Source organism: Dromiciops gliroides, chromosome 2, assembly GCF_019393635.1.
Source record: "Dromiciops gliroides isolate mDroGli1 chromosome 2, mDroGli1.pri, whole genome shotgun sequence".
In the NCBI taxonomy this organism is placed as follows: domain Eukaryota; kingdom Metazoa; phylum Chordata; class Mammalia; order Microbiotheria; family Microbiotheriidae; genus Dromiciops; species Dromiciops gliroides.
In genome coordinates this window covers 636,608,889-636,625,745 of record NC_057862.1, presented here as the reverse complement: position 1 = coordinate 636,625,745, position 16,857 = coordinate 636,608,889, and the positions used below count along the sequence as shown (strand labels likewise).

The window sequence follows — 16,857 nt, the reverse complement described above, 5'->3', positions numbered from 1 at the left end:
GGAGAAGGTGAATTTAATCTTTTGTCCCTAGTTTGGGAAGTTATGGAATATAAAACAATAAGATTCTTTTTCTTATCACTTCAGAGTTCCTAGCTGGAAAGATTCCAGTTATTCCCAATAGTAAATCTATTTTCTCTCACTCATTTTGTTTTTATCTCTGTCTCTCTGTGTCTCTCTCACTGTCTCTGTTTCTGACTCTCTGTCTCTTTGATTACTGTGTCTTTAACTGTCTATTTCTCTCTGCATTTATCCTTTTCTCCCTTTTTCTCTCCCTTTCTCCCTTCCTTCTTTCTCTTTTCCTCCCTCTTTTCCTCTCTCCCCATCTCTCTTCCTCTCTGTCCCTCCCTACTTCCTTTTCTCCTTCTTTCTTCCTCTACTGCCCTTCCTTCCTCCCACCCTCCTTTCATGTTTTCCTCTAACTCCCTCTTTAACTCTCTACCTCCTTCACCCTTCTCTCTCTGCTTTTCTCACTCTTCTTCTCCCTCCCTCTCTTACTCTCTCTCTCTTTGTATCTGTCTCTGTCTGTCTGTCTGTCTCTCTCATAGCAGTCACTGCCCTTCACTTTCATCCATCCTGAGTAAATCAGAATGACTGTGAAGAACCACATTTTCATCTATAGTCAGCTTTAAATACTAATTCCACAGAAATGTAAATAAGCTTTAGATAAGCCTCACACTTTGGATTTGACATCTCTTCTCCCAAGTTGGGAGAGAAGGAAAAAGGAGCAGGGAAAATTATTGTTTGGCATCATCAGTTCTCCTGAATGGAAAGTTCCACAATAACTAGCCTGCCTAGAAAGGCCACTCATCTTGATGTCAGGCTGAACACCTGCTTGGGGTGGGCAAAGGCAGTGGTGGCAATGTCTAGGTGCTGTTGATGTGACAGCTGCCCCATTTACCTCCATACTCGATCAATTCTCTCTCAAAACTCAAGTACAGGATGTCTGAGTTTGTCTCCATGCCTACACACATCTTGCCTCTCATAAGACTTCTCCTTCAAGACAAGGAGACAGTAACATTGGCTCTTTATGACATAATTCCTTCTGATCAATGGATAAAAGTGAACCAAAGATTTCTGTTCCTTTCAACAGGGTTCTTCTCAGTGGCTTTAAATCCTTTGGTAGATGGAGTGGCTACATCTTAGATATAAGATCTTATTAAAGATTTTTCCTGATGATTTGGTTCCCTTCTAATTTTAACTATATTGATTTTGTATATGCAAAAATCATTAATTTCACATGATAAAATTGTCTAATCTCCTGTGACCCTCCTTAACCCTTGTTTGGTAGAGAACTCTTCACATATCCATAATTATGAAGGAGATTTCCTTTCTTATTCCTTTAACTTGTGACATAAACCTTTATGTTGATCATGAATCATGGATGCATTTGGATCTTTTGGGGATAATGGTGTGAGATGCTCATCTAAACCTAATTTCTACTGGATTGTTTTCTACTTTTTTCCTAACAGTTTTTTGTAGAATAATGAGCCCTTACCTCAGTTGAAGTCCTTGTGTTTACTGAACACTGGAAGGAAATATCCATTTCCTTTTTGATCTTGTGTACCTAGTCTGGTTCAATGACCAAATTTCCTTTTTTTTAAACTATTGCCAAATAGTTGCTTGTTTGTTTGTTTGTTTTGTGAGGAAATTGGGGTTAAGTGACTTTTCCAGGGTCACACAACTAGTAAGTGTCAAGTGTCTGAGGCTGCATTTGAACTCAGGTCCTCCTGACTCCAGGGCTGGTGCTGTATCAACTGTGCCCCCTAGCTTCCCTGCCAAATAGTTTTGATAATTACTGCTTCATAAGTAGCAATGTTGTCTGTGATTTAGTACTGCAAGGCTCCTTTCCTTTCTACTTTTTGTTATGATTTCCCTTAAGGTTTTTGACCTTATGCTAGTATTGTTAAAGGTTTTTAATTTTACCAAGAGGTTCCCTTATAAAAGCTCTTATAAGTGCTATGTGAACGTGCAGGACAATGGATAGATTCAGTAGATAGAACTCCATACCTGTTGTCAGGAGGACCTGAGTTCAAATCCGGTCCCAGACACTATCTGTGTAACCCTGATCAATATATTTAACCCTATTTGTCTCAGCTTCTTCATCTACAAAATGAGCTGGAGAAAAGCGGCAAACTACTCCAGTTTCTCAGGCAAGAACACCCCAGATGAGTTCACAAAGCGACACAACCAAAACTCCCAACAACAACATATGAAGGTGTGTCACCATGTAAATATTTTTTCATTCTATATTTACCAGTTAACCTTAAGCCTCAGGCTTCAGGATAGATGGAATTAAATTACCTCACTTTACTGGTTAGTTTTCAGTAAAGCAGAAAATTTAATTGGCCAGAACACCTTGGAAATGTTATCCCCAAACAACTAATTTGTGATAAGAGTGGGAGAAGGGAGAGAAGTCCAGGTGGAACATGCGTCTCTACTTTTTTAGTATGACAAGCATAGAGAGTGCTAGATTTAGAGCCACGGGACTAGGTTCTTTTATTTACCTCCTGTGTGACCATGAGCAAGTCCCTTTTCTGCACTTTATTTTTCTCATTTGAAGAATGATCAAGTTGGGCTAAACCTATAGACATTTTTAGGTTTTAATTGTTCACTTCAAAGAGTTTGGGTTTACAGTCATGTGACAAAAGAGTGGAAAAAGTCTTTCTTGTTCTTTAGCCACTTGATACCAAATCATTAAGGACATTTGATGAATTGAGAGTCTTCCAGCTGGCATGCTCATAAAGTCCTGTCCCCCTCCACCTCCTCCCAGCTAGAAGAGAAATTTGTAATTTCATCTCCCTTGAGATAAAACAGTTTAGACACAGGGCATAGCTTAGCTACTGATGAAGGCCCTATGCCCTTTCCTCACTCCTTAGACAACGGTCAGAAGAATAGGTTTCTGGTTTTTTTGTTTGTTTGTTTGCAGGGCAATGAGGGTTAAGTGACTTGCTCAGGGTCACACAGCTAGTAAGTGTCAAGTGTTTGAGGCTGGATTTGAACTCAGGTCCTCCTGACTCCAGGGCCGATGCTCTATCCACTGTGCCATCTAGCTACCCCACACTCTAGTATCTTTGCCAAGAAAACCCCAAATTGGGTCACAGCTAAAAAAATGACTGAATGACAGCTCACCCTCTTTAGTGCTTATTCTCTGTGCAATGTTCTCCTGTTCTCCATTCTAAGGTGCCCTCCCAATTCTGTTCTAAGATCTTACATATCAAGTAGAGAACTGTGATACAGGTTCAGGTGAGAAGGATGTTGTGAGAATAGGAATATACTGGTTGCTCTCAATCCTACTTTTGTACCCCTGTTAATGTGGACTATTAGTCAAGTGTCATCAGCCTGGTAGAATTACCAAATAGCTCATTAGCCCTAAGTACAGAGAAAGGAACAGTTTTCTTCTGCTCTGTAATTACTTCCATCCAGCTCACCTGAACATGATTCCCACCCCCCACCCCCCACAGCCACACTTAACACCTAGACCTACACTCACACCATACACCCACACCCACATATTCACATCTACACCCACACCTACATCCATACTCATACACCTAAACCAATACTCACAGCATCACTTTTACCCACATCATCACACTTACCCCAGCCCGGGCAAGTCATCACTGGAGTCAGCACAGTGCCACTTTCTGAGAGCAAAGCCTCTCTGAGGGTAGAAGTAGGAGTGGGGGTAGGGTGGGGAAAAGTGTCCTCTTACCTCTGAAGAAGGTGGTTTGGAAACATTTTGACCTATTCCACAACTAACCCAGCATCTCTGATTACATGTAATTCCTGATGGCATAGGTTCTTATAGCCTAATTATACCTGATCAGCTTTAGCAGGCTGATTTTACCCAACAAAGGCAAGAAGGACTTTGAGAGCTGATCAAGAGGTATTAAATATGCATATGGAATTCTCCCTAATGAGGTCCAGCCAAGTTAGGAAAAATAGCCCTGATGCAAGGGAAAGCACTTTAGATTAGTAAACCTGATTTAAATCCCAGTTCTCCTACATCAAAGTTTCTTAAAGTGTGGGTCACAACCCCATGTAGGGCAACTGAATGTGGAGGTCACGAAAAATTTGGCATATATCCGGGGTCACCTAAAAATTTCTTGGGTGAAAGGGGGTCATGAGTAGAGAAACTTTAAGAAGCCCTGTTATACATCACTGCCTGTGTGATCCTGGGTAAGTCATTTCCCCTACCTCCTTGCTCTTTGTAAAATGAAGGAGCTGGAATCTGAAAACTTTTGAAGTTCTAAATCTTTGATTTAAAAGTAGCCTCAGCTCTCAGCTTCTAGGGATAAATTCAGTAATTCCCTTCATGGAGTTTGGGTTAAGAGGGGATGACATTTGATGGTGTCCTAAGGTTTGGAGCCCCAGAAGAATAGAAAGGGAAAATGACTAGGAGGTAACATGGCTGGGCCATGGCTGGCAGGGAGACTGGAAAACAGGGGAAAAGACTGGTTCGTCTTGGCAGTTTGGCAGGTTCTATGCCTCAAAAGAGCTCAGCCAGAGAACTGAGAAACATGGGCCTGTAGCAGGATATGAGTCCATTAGGCCTGAGAAAAAGACCCCAGCATTAAACAAGGGCCAGTTCTGTCCCCTCAAAAGTTAGAGGCCTGTGAGATGTGAATTGCCTATCATGGGAGGAGGCTTGAAGTGACTTTGAGATCTAGTCCCCAGGGAAAGGAGAGGGCGGCAGATAGATAAACAAAAGGGAAAATGTAGAACTGACCAAACTGCTAGAGAAACTAGAGCTCAAAGACTAATAGCATCTTTTAAATGGGATTACTAAAGAGTATACATATTTGTCAGCATCACATAGAACTTTTATAAAAACTGCATTGTAAAGAATTAATTGTTATTTGAGGTTTTTATGCCTCTGCGCACACTGGCCTGGGGCTCTGCAAACCGCACAGTGCTCCACCCACTGGTTGTAGCCGTTGCCAGGGCATTATAATTTTGCCAGGCCCATGTAGGCATCAGCGAGTGGTGATGATGTGAGGTGCCAGAGCCCTGGCAACGGCTACAACCAGTGGGTGGTGCACTGTGCGGTTTGCGGAGCCCCAGGCCAGTGCGCGCTGAGGCATAAAAACCTCAAATAACAATTAATTCTTTACAGCATGAAGGTGCAAAGATATTGCAAATGAAGGTAAAAGGCAAACATGGTAAACACAACATTCATGGACTGTATTACAAATTAAATAGTAATCAGTTTAGGGAACACAAACAAAAGACACAGATACAAATGGAGACAATGAAATCCTAAATAATGAGTGGGGCAGATAGGTGACACAATGGATAACGTGCCAGGCCTGGACTTAGGAAGCCTCATCTTCCTGAGATGCTTACTAGCTATGTGACCCTGGGCAAGTCACTTAACCCTATTTGCCTTAGTTTCCTCTTCTGTCAAATGAGCTAGAGAAGGAAATGGCAAACCACTCCAGTATCTTAGCCAAGAAAACCCCAAATGGGGTCACAGAGTCAAACATAACTGAAAATGACTGAACAACAACAACAAACCAAGTGGGGAAAATACCCAAATCATAGAAACAATAATTATGTTAAAGGAAATTACAATAATGAAACAATATACCAAAACTTCTGGGATTTGGGAGCAGTCCTCATAAGAAAAATTGTCTTTCTTCAAACATACATGAACAAATTAGAAAAAAAAGAAGATTAATGAATATCTTAAAAATATCAGAAAGCCAACAGAGAAACAAACCTAAGATAAGCACAAAGGGCTAGATGACAAAAAGTAGAGGAGAAATAGATAAACTAGAAATCAAAAACTCAAAGAAATTATAAATATAATCACAACTGGTTCTTTCAAAAGTCTAATAAAGTTTACAAACTTTTAACTAATCTGATTAAAAAGAAGGCTGAAAATCAAATCAACAAAACAGCCAATACCTTTTCTTTCCTGTGGTGCCCAGAGAGTAAAGAGCACTGTTTAGTCATGAAGGGCACCAGGAGGAGAGAGGGAGTGGGATACTTCCCCCCACCCCCTCTTTAGACACCTGTGGTGTGGCTGGGGGCGTCATCTTGTTCCATTTTGTTTTGTCCTCAGTTTCAGGTTCTCGAGGTGATTCTTACCTGTTCTAAGGGTTGGAGCCACAGGGACAGAGGAGTCAAGATCCCAGGCAGGATGTTGCTTCCAGCCTGGCATCCTATGAAGCCAAGAAGTCTGGGGATCAAGTCCAAGGGAGGGGTGTTGGACTTGGACCTGGGGCGGTTCTCCTTTAGAAGGGATCTAAGATAATTTATTTGTATATTGTTTTATACCTCATTTTATACTGTACAAGTCAGTACCCTTGGTGGAATTTTGCCAACTTCATTTGTTGCTTGCTTAACTGATACTTTCTGGATTATTGAATTTTGTATGTCAGTATTGATGTGCTGATATACTTTGTATTACTGAGTCCTGATCAAGTATTGTTAGAAATTTTAATGTGAAAAATTTGGCATTACTAGACTGCTGCCGCTGAGTGGGAAATATTCATATTGTTCCTTGGCATTCAAACTGACCACAAATAGTCACTAACAGTGAGAAGGTCATGGTGTTCTGGTAAATGTTTAATAACTGGCTTTTCCCCCACAAAAAAGTACCTGTGATTTACTTTTTGTTTTGTTTTGTGGGGCAATGGGGGTTAAGTGACTTGCCCAGGGTCACACAGCTGGTAAGTGTCAAGTGTCTGAGGCCCGATTTGAACTCAGATACTCCTGACTCCAGGGCCGGTGCTTTATCCACTGCTCCACCTAGCTGCCCCTATGATTTACTTTTAATTCTAATGAGCCTGGATAACATTTTTTTCTTTCCCTCTCTTAAGTCCAGTCAATCTATAAACAACAAATCAAGTTCTGTTCTGTAGTGATTTCTGAGGTATAAAATCTTACACTGAAAATTTATCAATAAACACTCAGGAACAGGTTTGAAGGATGTGAGTAATGAAATAGTCTCATACCTGAGCCCTCTGTAATCTACCCTTTTGACCTGAGAATAATATTCCCAGTTGATCTTGAGTCAACACCTCTTCCAGGAAGAACAGGCCTCCAAAAGTGGTTCTAAGGAGGAATCCACTTAGTCTCCCATTGGGCATTTCTCTCTCAACTAACTCCAGTCTTTTGCTTGTCATCTACTTTGGAAAGGTTTGGTAGTAAAGGTATCAGGTCCAGGGCAACACTATCGAGTAGGGTGTTCCCTTAAGAAAAGTGAGGGCTTCAGGGGACTGCCTTTTAAATATTCCTGGGGTATGCTGGAGCCAGTTGCTACAGGTGCTGCAAGCCCATTGGAGACTTAAGGGGAAAAGACATTCTTTGGAAGAGCTGCTGAGAGGACTGCAAAAAGAATTCCAGTAAGAGCAGAAGTAAGAGGATTGCCTTGTAGCAAGGAAGGCACAGTAGAGATTTACTCAAATAAATTGGTAGTGGGTCCAGTTGGCACTATTGTGTGAATCCTTCTGGCTCTGTTTGGTCACATGTGAGTAGGAACAAAGGAGACAAATGGTAATAATGATCCAGGGCTGGAGTCTGGCAAATCACAAACCATGAAAGTTTCAGGAAAGAAGAGATTCAAGAGTGGGGAAGGAAGTGTTGTGTTGGACTGGTTAACTATGGGGTCAAGACTGGAAAAAGAGAAAAGTGCAGCCAGAGCCTGGGAGGATGCTGAGGGTTGAAGTGTCTTGACTGGGAGTCATGATGAAGAGGAAAAAAGCATAGGGAAAGATGGAACTCTAGAATGTTGTGGGCAGACAGAGAGATTTCCAGATTCTTGATGACAGAAGTGGATTCCTTCTGGGTGATGGCATGGGCAAAGTGTATGACTCTCCCTGTGTGTAGTGTTATGGGATTTGAGGAGATTGAGGAACTGAGAACCTAGAGTATTTAAGAGAACACTCACTAACATGTATGTTGGTGTCCCCTAGTCCAAGGGCAAGATTTGGGATGGAGAGGAAGCCTGGGAGCCAGGAACACCTTGGGAAAAGTGGGAAAAACGGACTGGAGGAAGGCGGCTGAGGCCGCTGGGATCTCGGCTGGGTGATGTGTTTGGAGAGACTAAATGTCAGGGGAGGAAAAGGTGTTGGTAATGGCAGCAAAGGGAACATACCAAGAAAATGTTAATAACATGAATAAAACTTGAGTGTTTTATGAGTAAATTTTTTGGAGATCCACTTGTTAAAACATTTTCAAGCATGTCCCTGAATATGCCCCAGCAATGGTCCCCATTTAACCCCCCATATTTAACTTTGCAAATAGCTTCACCTTGGGAAATAAAGGCAGGTGCTTTAAGCCAATGCTTTGCCAACTCAGCTATGATTTTTACAAGAAAATTTTTGTCACCCCTGTATTCTTATCCATGTGGATTCAGGGATGAATAGCAATAGGGGCTCTGTAATGTCATCAAGCATTTGCAATGAATGGTCAGAGGAGTTTGCTGTGAGAGAAGAGGAACACTGCATTAAGCTGTTCTGTCAGTTCTGGGTCTGACCTTCCATAGGTGTGCTAGGACAAAACTTACAGTTCTATTTAATCATGGGTAAATGTCAAAATGTTGCTTCTTTATATCACAGTTGTTTGTGTATTCTCCCCTCTCCCCCCTATCCACTCAGTATTTCCTTTCCAATTCTGGTCTGAGAACAGTTTTAAAAAAATCAATAGTACTGTTCCCAGAAAGGATTTGTCAAGTGTTCTATAACTCAGTCACCATCCAGGCTGACTTCCTGACTTCCTATGCAAAACACTCCTACCTGGCAACCACTTTCCCCCCCCCTCCCTCTCTCCTTCCTTCCTTCCTTCCTTCCTTCCTTCCTTCCTTCCTTCCTTCCTTCCTTCCTTCCTTCCTTCCTTCCTTCCTTCCTTCCTTCCTTCCTTTCTTCCTTCCTTCCTTCCTTCCTTCCTTCGCACCCTTCCTTTCTTCCTCCCTGCCACCCTTCTTCCCTCTCTCCTTTCATTCTTTCCTCCTTCCTTCTTTCTTATAATAGCCAGACTTATGTTCTAATAGGTAGAAAAGTTTCGCATTTGGAGAAAAGAAGCAGATGAATCGGGCGGGGGGGGGGATGTCTCCTCAAACTTTCTGATCACCTCTTTCTACAAGGAGCCACTTTAAAATCTGAATATGCTACACTGAGCATTCCCAAGACAGTGCATTGGCATTTTCTCCTCATGACATGACTTGCTGACTTTTAAGTCTCAATACCTTTAGTAGGATAAAAGGTAGTTAATGAGCAATTAAGAAGACATGGTTATAGTTCCCGAAATTCTGAGTCACATAACAAGTTTCCCTGCTTATAATTAAGGCAGGGTGCAGTTATTTTCCAGTTAAGTTCAATAACAGCCATGATAAGATTTGATCTACCATTTTAGCATAGTATATGATAAGCATGCAAGACATCCATGACTATTTCCTCCTCATTGCCCCACCCCTGCCAACACAAATATTGAGCTCTCCTAACCCTACTCCTTGGAAAGAAACCAGGAGCCCCTTTGGACATTCAGTCCTCCCCCTTTCCCACTGGTGTTGGGCAAAACCCCTCTATGTCACCTGCCATTGTGTCCTAAGGTCTTCCATATATTGCAATCATCTGTGCTCCTGGACCTTTCAGATGCTGTGGCTTGCCAGCTACCTTCCTAATGCGTGCTCTACCTTGGACCCTTGCTGTTAAAGTGGTAGCTTCTTTCCCATTCCAAGGCAAACTGTTTTCTATGGACCTTCAATCCCATCTTCCTCTTGACCTCTCCAGCACATTTTTCTGTTAATATCATGCCCACTCTCACTGGTATTCAGTCTCTCCCTCTCTACTAGCTCCTTTCCTGCTACCTACAAAAATGATCCTACTAATCCCGCTAGCCTTCATCCCATATATTTCTTGTCCTTTGTGACTAAATTTCTTGAAAAAGCGACTTACAAGCAGTACTTTACTTCTCATCTTCTCATTCTCTTGTAAACCTACTGTAATGCAGGGTTCCACCTCCGCTGGATCTTCAGTTGAAATAGCTTTCTCTAAAGTTATCAGTGATCTCCTAATTACCAAATCCAAAGGCTGTTTCTCAATCCTGCTATTGTTTAACCTCTTTACAACCTCTGACACTGTTGACCACTTTCTCTTGGACACTCTCTCCTCTACAGGTTTTTGTGACCCTGTTTTCTCAACTGTTTCTCCTCTAATCTGCCCAGACAGCAATGAGCTCAGATAAACAGACCATAAGCCTGCCAGTGCTCTGAGGAGGGACTCTCTAGAGGCACCCGAAGATCCCAGGGGTCTGACCAGGGGTGCTCTTGAGGGTTGAAATCCTGCAGAGCTTTGTTGGGAAATCTTCAAGAAGTTGGAAGCTGTGTTGTGAGCTGTACACTCTGGTAGTCTAGGAGCCCACAGTACCCTGACTGGAGGTGCTCCAGGAGGTCTGTAGATCACAATGCTCTAACCAGGGAAGTTTAAGGTTAGAGAGGGAAGGATCTGAAGATACTATGCTGATCCAGAATAGTCCAGGGGGCCCTGAGAACTTACTTCTCTAAGCACAAAGATTCTAGAGGACATGGAAGGTACTCAATGGAACCCAGAAAATCAAGGACTGATCTAAACAGGGACTGACCATGCCATGCAAGAGTATGGGAAAGGATAGAGTCTGGCCTTTGCACAAAGTTCCCAACTAGGAACCAAGGCTAGAGATATGAATAAATGTAAGAATTCACTAAACATAAGGAATAAACATAATGAATCAAGAAATTCCCAAGAAGTAAACCCAGAAGAAAGTGATTTCACAAAAAGTACAAGCAGACAATCAGGGGTAAGGGGAAATTATTTGGCTACAAGAGACTTCAAGAATGTCTGGAAGAAAAGGACCAAGAGATTAGAAGCTGACATTATAACTGAAATAAGAGCTCTGGAGGAAAGCACTAGAAAAAAAAATAGTTTGGAATAACAGATAGAAAATCTTATCCAAAGCAACATACTCCATGAAAATTAGAAAGAAGCAAAAGGAACAGAATGACTTCTAGAAATACTAGAATAAAATTGAATAATTTAAAAAAATAAAATAAAATATAAGGTATCTACTATCAAAAGCAACTTCTCTGGAAAATTGGTCAAGGAAAAACTATTTAAGAATCATTGAAACTAGAAAACCATGATCAACCAAAAACCCTGGATATCATATTTTTAAAAAAAGTCTAAAATAAAACTGCTCAGATCTATTATAATGAAAGGACAGATGAAAATACAAGGAATCCAGCAGTAATCTCCTGATAGAAACACTAAACTGAAACATCCAAGAATGTCAAAGTCAAAATTCATAGCTTCCAGGTGAAAGAAAAAATACTGTGAAAGGCAAGAAAGAAAAAAAAAACTTTAAGTATCAAGGAACCATAGTCAGGAGAATAAAATAGAGAAAATCTTGGAATATGATATTCCAAATGACGAAAGATAAAATCTTACAACTAAGAACTAAATTGAGAAAAGTAAATAGAGGAGACTAAATAATTATCTGCTTATGTTCTAATAGGGAAGAGAAAAGCATCCCTTCAGAGCAACATTGTCTTCAAGGGTCAGAGAGTTAAGAAAAACAAAAAAAGGGCTTGGTATAGTTTTGTTCTGTTTTCATGATGTTGCAAGAGGAAATAAAAGGAAGGTAGAAGGAATATAGTAGGGAAGAAATTAGGGAGTGGGGGAACTTATTTCTCATAAATGGGGCTTATGAGAAGAATATATACATGGTAGGACAAAAGTCAAGATGTTTTAATAACTTTTTGAAAATTATTTCTTCTTCATTTTTCATCATTTATGAGATTTGATTTTTCACACATAATGTAAATTCATCTCCCTTATATACTGTATGTGATTCTATGGTATTGTAAATTAAAAACAAAAAATGAAGGAGTTATTAAATATTGAAACCTCTTGGTGATTTTTGGTCCACCCTATACAGACATGGAAAAAAAAGGTGAGGGAACTGGGCACCATAGATAGACAGATAGATAGATAGATGATAGATATGTGATAGATAGATGGATAGATAGACGATAGCAGATAGTAGATAAATAGAGAGATTGATAGATGGATAGATAAATGATAAATAGATGGATAGATGGATATATAGATAGATGATAGCTAGGTGATAGATAGATTATAGATAGTTAGCTGATAGATGGATAGATAGATAGATAGATAGATAGATGATAGATATTATTGTATGTATACACGTGTATATATTAATAATATCTAGCTTTATATAGCAATTGTAAGCTTTGCAAAGTGCTTTACATATTTGATTTTCACAACAACCCTGTGAAGGAGGTGCTATTATTATTTACAGTTTACAGATGAGGAAACTGAGACTAGAAGGTTAAATAACTTGCTTAGGCTCACATAGCTAGCATGTGTCTGAGGAACTGTACACAGATGTATATGGAATAGGTCACATATATGCATATATATGCATGCAGATGCACACACATTTGTAGGACTATATATATTATGTATACATATATTTATATGCATATATACATGTACACACACTAATCCACCTGTGTGAATATATATGATTTATATACATATACCTCTATACAAATGGACATATAGACATCTGCATGTCCATATATGGATATATTCATTGTGTATTGTGCCTGCATATACATGTGTGTGTATATGTATATGTATATGTATATAAATGTATATGTATATAAATGTATATGTATATAAATAACCTACAGGCCTGTCCACACACACATACACAAATACACACACACAGAGGCCTATAATTGTCTAGCCAACTGCATATCATAGTCTTAACTATAAGCATTTTTTAATCCATTTTTTCCCCTGTGTGGGCACTTAGAGCAAACTTGTTGGAGTGATTATGAATAAATGAATAAAAAAGCCCTTATTAAGTGGATACACAAAACTACACACCCATAATGTGCTCATGAGGAGGTTGTAATATATTACAGACAAGAAATCAAGAACAAGTAGAATAAAGTATCTCACAAAAGAAATATATGATTAAAACAGGAGATGGGCTGATGGAGTGCTAAGAACAAGAGATAACTAATGGGCAGCCTGAGGATTTCACTGTTATCTTTTTGATGCACTGGAGCCATGGAGGGCAGCCCCCAATATTCTCGGTGGGTCCCAAAAAGGCAAACCTGTGGACAAGAGTAGCACAAGATAGGCAGACATGGATGGTTGTGATCTGGGCCATTTAAGTTAATTACCCACATTGATGAAATTACAGATTCATTCAAGGACTTTGAGTATGAAAGTCTGGGCAGATCTTTTCTATCTTTCATCGATTTGTCATACTTCTTCCCATTTCAATCTGTCTTGGGGCAGCCAAGATCAGCCAAGGTCTCCTTCGTGATATTGGCCCAGTCTCTTTATCTCTCTAGACCTCAGTTTACATAAAAGAAATGTATGAGATTTAAATGTCCTAAAGAGTATTTTGCTTAACTGGGTCTCTCAAAAAAAAATTGTTTATAAGGTTGTTTTTCCCTCTACCACTCACTGATTTTTATGAAATTATCCTTAGAGTCATTGAAATGTAGATTTAAAGGTGCACAGGACCTCAGGGGCCATCTAGTCTATTCAAATCCTTTTGTGCATGAGGAAACTGGGGTCCAGGGATGCTGAGTGACTTTGTCCATTGTAGCATAGGTAATAAGCCTCAAAAGCAGCATTTGAACCTGAGTCCCCTGACTCCAGAATCAGTGTTCTTTCCCGTGGACCACATGGACAATTTTTTTTCCTGATAACCGTCTACTATTATTCTCTATAATATTTTGAAAAGGAATTTCTCCTCTAAACCAATGTTATCTTTAGCTTTCTATCTTTCTCAAGTAAATCAAATATTTGCTAACTATAGTAATTTTAAGCTCTTTGTAATATTACAATATTGTACCATATTACATTGGCATTTAATTAACATTAGTTTAACTCCTATATAAAATAGTTATAGTTAGTGTTGAGAATCTTCCTTCCTTCCTTCCTTCCTTTCTTCCTCTCTTCCTTCCTTCTTCCTTCCCCTTCTTCCCCTCTCCCCCAATCATTTATCTATTTATTCATTGCCGAGAATTGGGAAAAACCTTAGCTTGAGAAGGACAAGGCCTCTCGTTGCATCCGGGGCCACCTCCAGTCATCCTGATGTATATCTTTTTAAAAATTATTTTATTTTATATAATTTTTTTTAATTTAAATTTTTTATTGAATAGAATTTTATTTTCCAAAATATATGTAAAAACAAATTTTAACATCAATTTTTAAAAAATTTGTGTTCCAACTTCTCTTCCTCCTCCATTCCCACACCCCACCCACTAGAACTCAAGCATTTCAAAATAAGTTATACATGAGTAGTCGTGGAAAACATTCGCACATTAGCTAGGTTGTGAGAGAAAACAGTCAAAAAACCCCCAAAACTTCAGAATGAGGAATTGTCAAAGAGGAAAAAAATTTTTTTAAAAAAATGTGTTTCCAGGGGCAGCTAGGTGGCACAGTGGACAGAGCACTGGCCCTGGAATCAGGAGCATCTGAGCCCAAATTCGGCCTCAGATACTCAACACCCACCAGCCATGTGACACTGGGCATGCCACCCAACCCCAATTGCCTCACCAAAAAAAAAAAAAAAAAGAAAGAAAGAAAAATGTGTTTCCATCTATTTTCAGATACTATCACTTCTTTCTCTGTAGATGGGATGCCATTATCATAAGTCCTTCAGGGTTATACTGGATCATTGCCTTGCTGAAAATAACCACATGCTTCCCAGCAGATCATCTTACACTATTGCTGTTATTTTGTATACAGTACATTTCACTCTGCTTCAGTTCATGTAGGTCTTTCCAGGTTTTTCTGGTAGTATCCTGTTCATCATAACCTAAATAAAGTACCTTAAACTTGACAAAGAATTTTCTTCATATTAGCCCAGCAAAGTAGGTACCATACATTTTGCCATTATATTCAATCATCATAACTGTTTCCCTCCATCCTATCCCCTTCCCATGATATTTACTATTTTCTATCTTCTTTTAAACTATTCCTCTTCAAAAGTGTTTTACTTCTGACTGTCCCCTCCCCTACTCTGCACTCCCCTTTTTTTTCACCCTTCCTTCCTTATCCTCTTCCCCTCATACTTTCCTGTAGGGTTAAATAGATTACTCCTCCCAATTGGGTGTGAATGCTATTCCCTCCATGAGCCAACTCTGATGAGTTTAAGGCCTTTGAGCTAATTCTGTGTTCTAAATTTTCTTCCTCCCTCTCTCCTCAACCCTCCCTATGAAATCAAGCAATTCAATATGTCATACTTGTGCAGTTATGCAGAATATCTTTACCTTCCTCGAAAGTATTTTGCTTTTTACTGCTCTCTCCCTCAATCTGTCCTTCCCTCCTTCCCCTCTTCCCCCCACCCCTTATCTCTCTCCCCTTCCTCAGGGCAAAAATATATTACTATACCCACTTGAGTATGTATGTTAGTCCTTCTTTGATTCAATTCTGATGATATTAAGTTTCACTCACTCCCCAATTCCTTCCCCCTCCTCCCCTCCCCTCCATAAGCTTTTTTCTTATTTCCTTCATGTGAGCAACCTCTCCCCAGACCATCTCTCCCCTTCCCCCTCCCCCAGTCTGTTTCTCATACACCTCAACCCTATTTTAAAGATGTCATTATGGGTTAGTTAGGTGGCACAGTGGACAATGCACCATCCCTGGACCCAGGAGGCCCCAAGCCCAAATCCGGCCCCAGACATAAGACACCCCACAAAGAACAAAACATAAATGCTTTACAGATATCATCCCTTCATATTCAGTTCAGACCTGTGTCCTCTGTTAATTCCTTACTGAGATAGTTCTTATGAGTTTGAAGTATTATCTTCCCATGTAGGAATATAAACTGTTTAATCTTTTAATATCCCTCATGAAGTCTTTTTCCTGTTTATCTTTTTATGTTTCTCCGGGGTCTTGTATTTGGAAGTCAAATTTTCTATTTAGTTCAGGTCTTTTAATAACAAATGCCTGAAAATCTTCTTTCTCATTGAAATTCCATGTTTTCCTCTGAAAGATTATACTCAGTTTTGCTGGGTATGTGATTTTTGGCTGTAGTCCCAGTTCCTTTGCCCTCTGGAATATCATATTCCATGCCCTCCAGTCCTTTAATGTAGAAGCTGCTAGATCTTGCTTTATCCTTATTGGAGCTCCACAGTATTTGAATTCCCTTTTTCTAGCTGCTTGCAGTATTTTCTCCTTGACCTGGGAGTTCTGGAATTTGGATATAATATTCCTGGAGGTTTTCCTTTTGGGATCTCTTTCAGGAGGTGATCAGAGGATTCTTTCAATTTCTATTTTAGCTTCTGCTTCTAGAATATCGGGGCAATTTTCCCTCACAATCTCTTGGAGGATGGTGTCTAAGCTCTTGTTTTGGTCATGGTTTTCAGGTAGTCCAATAATTTTCAAATTATCTCTCCTAGATTTATTTTCCAGGTCAGCTGTTTTTCCAAGAGATATTTCACATTGCCCTCTATTTTTTTTTTCATTCAATTGGATTTGCTTTACTGTGTCTTGGTTTCTCATAAAGTCACTAGCTTCCATTTGTTCAATCCTAATTCTTAGGCAATTATTTTCAGCAGACAGTTTTTTAATCTCCTTTTCCATTTGGCTTTTCAAACTGTTGACTTTTTTCTCATGACTCTCCTGCATTGCTCTCATTTCTCTTCCCATTCCTTCCTCTCTTTCTCTACATCTTCATTCTATCTCTCCTACTTTCTCTTCAAAGTCCCTTTTGAGAGCTTCCATGGCCTGAGACCAGTTCATATTTTTCTTGGAAGCTTTGGATGTTGGAGCTTTGACCCTGTTATTATCTTCTTCTTTTAAGGATGTATTGTGG

The 16,857-nt window shown here is 39.8% G+C and overlaps 1 protein-coding gene across 1 annotated transcript in view; it reads right to left on the bottom strand.

Annotated features, from left to right (window-relative positions):
* The window catches only part of LOC122739448, a 107,515-nt gene that overhangs the window by 45,811 nt on the left and 44,847 nt on the right, over nucleotides 1–16,857 (bottom strand). The window contains exons 14-15 of the mRNA XM_043981188.1: nucleotides 9,903–10,415; nucleotides 6,094–6,237 (exon numbers count right to left, since the gene is read on the bottom strand). Coding sequence (XP_043837123.1) covers nucleotides 6,094–6,237; nucleotides 9,903–10,415 — 657 coding nt within the window. The remainder of the gene's footprint in view (nucleotides 1–6,093; nucleotides 6,238–9,902; nucleotides 10,416–16,857) is intronic.